The sequence below is a fragment of the Olea europaea genome, unplaced genomic scaffold (assembly GCF_002742605.1).
Source record: "Olea europaea var. sylvestris unplaced genomic scaffold, O_europaea_v1 scaffold2090, whole genome shotgun sequence".
In the NCBI taxonomy this organism is placed as follows: Eukaryota; Viridiplantae; Streptophyta; class Magnoliopsida; order Lamiales; family Oleaceae; genus Olea; species Olea europaea.
Window position 1 is genome coordinate 81,334 of NW_019238830.1, and position 5,490 is coordinate 86,823.

General features: G+C 39.1%; 1 protein-coding gene across 1 annotated transcript; it reads left to right on the plus strand.

The window, feature by feature from the left end:
- The first annotated feature begins 213 nt into the window (after positions 1–213).
- On the plus strand, positions 214–5,480 carry LOC111380054 (protein kinase G11A-like). The gene is made up of 3 exons (XM_023003520.1): positions 214–761; positions 1,641–2,201; positions 3,600–5,480. Exons 2-3 carry the CDS (start codon positions 1,689–1,691, stop codon positions 4,494–4,496), a joined length of 1,410 nt encoding a protein of 469 aa, XP_022859288.1. The 5' UTR covers positions 214–761; positions 1,641–1,688; the 3' UTR covers positions 4,497–5,480.
- The last annotated feature ends 10 nt before the right edge of the window (positions 5,481–5,490 follow it).

Consider the following 5,490-nt stretch of genomic DNA (forward strand, 5'->3'; position numbering starts at 1 on the left):
TTGAAGAAATTTGACCTAATTATATCTCACAATATTATGTGTATGTAAAATATTATGTACATGTAACAAAATCAATAATTTACTAAGATAAAATCAATAATAAAATTTTATCCGTTTTACTGTCTAATAATATAATTCTCCACCTTGTATGAAATATATTAAAAATAAAAATTATTAAGGTCATGCAAAATCATTTGCAACGGACCAGATTTTACAAGTTGGGTGTTCCAACAAAATGAAAAGAAAATCTGTCTTCCAGTTTTCCTGGCAATAGTTTCTCTTGGTGTGGCAATAGCCCTGTCTTCCTTCTCTCTCTCTCCCCCTCTCTCTCTCACACACACACACACACACACACACACACACACACAGAGACTGAGAGAGACTCCTCCTTTTTGAGCAGTGATCACAGAGAACGCATGACTAAAGTGGGTAGGGCTCAGAACTCCGAAAGAATAGAAATTGCAAAAAGCAAAAGCAATCCCTACTCCGTACTCACTAGCAATCACACAGAATAATTCAACTGTACATTCTGTCAACTGCCCTATATAAACCCTTTTAGCTGCTATCTTTGAACAGAGAAGTTCTCAATATTCAAAAAGGACTTCGACCTGTCGTGTCATTTCCAACTATTTTTTCTCAATTCTATCTGTACCATTTTTTCCCATTACTCTATGGTATTGGAGCAACACAAGAATATTGCAAGATACATTGAACTCAAACCGAGATCCGAATTGATCGAATCCGTACGCTACTTTTTTGGGGTAAACTATTGGAAATAAAATGTCCCTTTTCATATTCTCTTTGCCTTGGTTTTTATTCAATTATGTTTTCGGGTTTTTTCTTTGAGATTGATATTTACGTTGAATTTAGGCAAAAGTTGATTGAATTGTATATTTGTCTGCTTCTATGAATGCATTGGTACAGATATTTATGCTTGCCGACTTCTAAATCTGTAAGTAATGTAATGTGAGTAGATATGGAATGCGAGTTGCATTTTTCTTGTAAAATGCACAGGGGATTTCCCCCCTTTTTTCGTGTGTTAAATGTTGTGAAGTGGAGTTTGAGGCTGCATCGATGATCTATCACTTGATCCGGTGAGTGTTTTTTCTTTCAATGTTCTACTCGGTGACTTTAGCGGAAAATTTTAGGTGAACTTGGGAAAAGTCTCAGAATGTAATTGGATGAACTGATTTCCTTTTTAAAGCGATATCTATTATACATGCATTTAGTATCTCTTCCAAACAATTTTTGAACTGGCATTTGGCATGCTATTGTATGAGTAGCCTTCAGCGTATTTGTATTTCTTTGGTTTAATTTCTTTTTTCAACTTGCTTTCTTAGCATGTGAAACCTTGACTTCAATATTTATTTCTGTGATTACTTGACTTAAATGATACGTTCAAAAAAAGAATTTTTTCTTTGGCTTCAATATAACTTTTGGAGGAAGTGGCCGTCAGTTTTAACGATTACTACTGAAGTAGCAGCAATGCCTATTAACAGCGCATCCTGTTGGGCTTTAATTCTCTGGAATTTGTCTATAGTGTTGTCGCGTGATCTCACATCATCTGGTAGCAGTAGATTTGATGAATTTGGGTTGATTGAGAAGTGATTGAAAACTGATATTTTCATGTTCATTGGCAGAGCAGTCTAATAGAGAGAAATACTTGTGATGATATACGGTGGTAGGAAATGGAAAGGGTTCCTGAAACGAAACCACTTCCCAGCCAATTACCCACAGCAGCTAAGGTTACAAGTACTCAGACCACTTTGTTAAAAGAGGAGATTAAGAACCCACCAAAAGTACGTGGCTATAAGGAGTTGGATTCACTCACCCCTGCAGGAGCATGGAAAGGAAAAGTCTCTTTGCAGGATAAAGGAAAAATCATCTCTGATATTGCTCCGTTTGAACTCAATGATGATGCATTTGAAGAAATTGGCTCTACTCCATTCCATGGGGTGAGTCACCCCCCTGCAGGAGCATGGAAAGGAAATGTCGCTTTGCAGGATAAAGAAAAAATCATCTCTGATATTGCTCCATTTGAACTCAGTGGTGATGCATTTGAAGAAATTGGCTCTACTTCATTCCATGGGGTGAGTCATCCCCCTGAACCTGTTGATATGGACCTGATGAGACCAGTCTATGTGCCACTTGGACAGAGCAAGAGTGATGGAAAATGTTTGGTTGCAAGTCTTTCCATGAAGGTTCCTNATTCAGGCAGTAACTGGCATTCAAATTCTGCTACTGCTTTCTTCATTCTGTGGGTCTCCCCCCTGATGCTTTTTATGGAGATATAATCGGCTGTAATTTTTTATTATTTAGCCTTCGTTTGGGAAGAATGTATAAATGGTTTAATTATAATTATATAAAATTGAGTGGTGGATAAGTGAATAGTATATATGGATTTATTAGAATGTGTGGTTGAAAATGAAGTTTGACCAATTTATATAGGATTTATAAATTTGCCATATGCTAAGCCTCCGTTTGAAAGCCAGTTTATAAATTCAGTCAAAGTCAAACAGTAATTTCAACCATGCATTCATAACTACTACTCATTTATTATCCAAGCGGAGGCTAAATTATTTGTTATGTGGGGCACAAAACCGTCATGCTGTACTTGTTTCATGGTACAGGTTTTATGCAGCTGAGGTTCTGTTGGCGCTCGAGTATCTTCACATGCTTGGAATTGTGTACAGGGACCTGAAACCAGAAAATGTTCTGGTCCGGGAAGATGGCCACATTATGCTTTCAGACTTTGACCTTTCCCTGAGATGTACAGTTTCACCGACCCTCATAAGAACTTCTACGGTTGATTTGGATCCTAATAAACGAGGAGCTGCATTCTGTGTACAGCCTGCATGTATTGAGCCGACATCAGCATGCATTCAGCCTGCATGCTTCCTTCCCCGAATTTTTCCTCAGAAAAATAAGAAAAAATCCCGAAAGCCCCGAGTAGAGCTTGGATTTGCATCCAGTGCACTGCCTGAGCTAGTTGCAGAACCCACTGCTGCACGGTCAATGTCATTTGTTGGGACCCATGAATACTTAGCCCCTGAGATCATCAAGGGTGAAGGCCATGGCAGTGCAGTGGATTGGTGGACATTTGGTATTTTCTTACACGAATTACTATATGGTAAAACCCCTTTCAAGGGCTCAGGGAATCGTGCAACTCTTTTCAACGTAATAGGACAACAGCTCAAATTTCCAGACTCGCCTGCAACCAGTTATGCCAGTCGAGATCTTATCCGGGGATTGCTTGTTAAGGAGCCACAACAACGGTTTGGGATAAAGAGAGGAGCAACAGAGATCAAGCAGCACCCCTTCTTTGAAGGTGTTAACTGGGCTCTGATACGATGCAGTACACCACCAGAGGTGCCTAGGCCAATCGAGGCAGAGCTTCCCATGAAGTTTGGGCCAGTTGACCCTGTCGGAGTTGGCAGCAGCAGCAAAAGGGTTGTGGGAACAGACATGAGGTCAGGGGGTAGATATCTGGACTTCGAGTTCTTTTAGTTTAGGAATATATGNTGATGAGACCAGTCTATGTGCCACTTGGACAGAGCAAGAGTGATGGAAAATGTTTGGTTGCAAGTCTTTCCATGAAGGTTCCTTTCACGAAAGATCTTTCAAACCAAGTTCCAAGTATTGAACCAAACCCATCATTATTTTCATCTGCGGAGAGCTTAGTTGAAGAGCCTAATAATTTAGGGCCAGTCTCCTCTCCATTTTTAGTTCCTCGTCCATCAGAAAATACAGATTCAAGTCTTCTTGCAGATTCTGAGGACAAAGAATGTGTATGGGATGCTTCGTTACCTCCAAGCGGCAATGTTAGTCCACACAGTAGCATTGATAGCACCGGTGTTGTTACAGCTATGAGCATTGTTAATAGCTGCACGAGCACATACAGGAGTGATGGGTTAATGAGTGATGGCATGCTTAGCGTGGATAGAAACTATGCTAGTACGAAAGGGAGCATTCTAGGGGATTCTCTTGAGAGTACTAAAAGTAGCATTAGTAGAGCAAGCGATAGCAGTGTCCTTAGTGATGACAGTAACTGGAGTAATATTACTGGCAGTGCAAATAAGCCTCACAAAGGAAATGATCCCAGATGGAAGGCTATACTTGCTATTCGATTGCGTGACGGTATATTAGGCATGAACCATTTCAGGTTACTTAAAAGACTTGGTTGTGGAGACATTGGAAGTGTGTATCTGTCTGAGCTGAGTGGGACTCGGTGTTTCTTTGCTATGAAGGTGATGGATAAGGCATCCCTTGCTAGCCGGAATAAGTTGACTAGGGCTCAGACGGAAAGAGACATCCTGCAGCTGCTGGATCATCCATTCTTACCGACTTTGTACACTCATTTTGAGACAGACAGATTCTCGTGCTTGGTCATGGAATATTGCCCAGGAGGCGATCTGCATACCATGAGGCAGCGTCAACCAGGGAAACATTTTTCAGAGTATGCAGCACGGTATGCACTTGTTCATCACTCTCTTTGATGTCTCGAGCATGTATTAGTCTTATATTTGACCAGTAGATCTTTGCTTTTAATTAATTTTGTCTTTTCCTGGGATTAAGTCGTTATTGTGTGCACATCTCTTGCAATCTTCTTTTACCATGTCACATGCGCTTTCAGACTTGCTATCATATATGAATTGATTTCTTTTACAAAGCACATTTACATTACCTATATGGATGAAAAATGACAGGCAACTTTCTTGTGTTTCTTATTTGTCCCACCAGACTTTTATTATGCACGTAGTTGAATTAGGTTGTACATAAGGATTTATTCTGGATCGTGTAATGAGGTAGCGCTGTCATTAAGTCACTATCAGTATGATAGAATCCTTTAGTTCATTGTCTGTCCTGGACAACTCGGAATCTGGTGATATGATAGAGGTTATCACTGAGTATTGTCTCTTGCTAGACAGTAAGATGAGTTGGTCAGAGACCAACAACCTAATTTCTTTCATTTCCTAGGCCTGGCGGTTCACTAATGTAACTCTTTGTTAGCATGCTCTAGATGTTACTCCCTTGATGGGTCATATTAATATGCTTAATGAAGCTCTATCTTTTTATTCAACTAAAGATATTTCAGAACTAAGATTCTTTTAGTTGAGTAGGTATCATTTCTAATTACAAGAGAAAATATAGATTCTTCTGCTGATTGTTTGATTTTATGATATAATACATGGGTATTTATGCATGCGGTGTTTCTATGTACTTCATTTATGACTGCATTAATGAGGATATTATCCCGAGTCCCGATCACATCTGGCATTGCACAGAGGATTTTCGTTCTTTAAATTTAAAATGATTTAGAGGTGACAGTTAGTCCATTTTTATCTCATATAACTATCGTTAGTTCATTATGTACTAAGTTTCATGTGTATATGTATCCACTAGATTGATTCTTTGCTAAAGGATACACATCTTATCGTAGGTATCTATTGTTCCCATTTTTATATTTTGATTATCTTCATATTTGATTTT

Bases quoted from the DNA above. Each gene is read 5' to 3' on its own strand.
- LOC111380054 (XM_023003520.1), top strand. From the start codon at position 1,689: ATGGAAAGGGTTCCTGAAACGAAACCACTTCCCAGCCAATTACCCACA.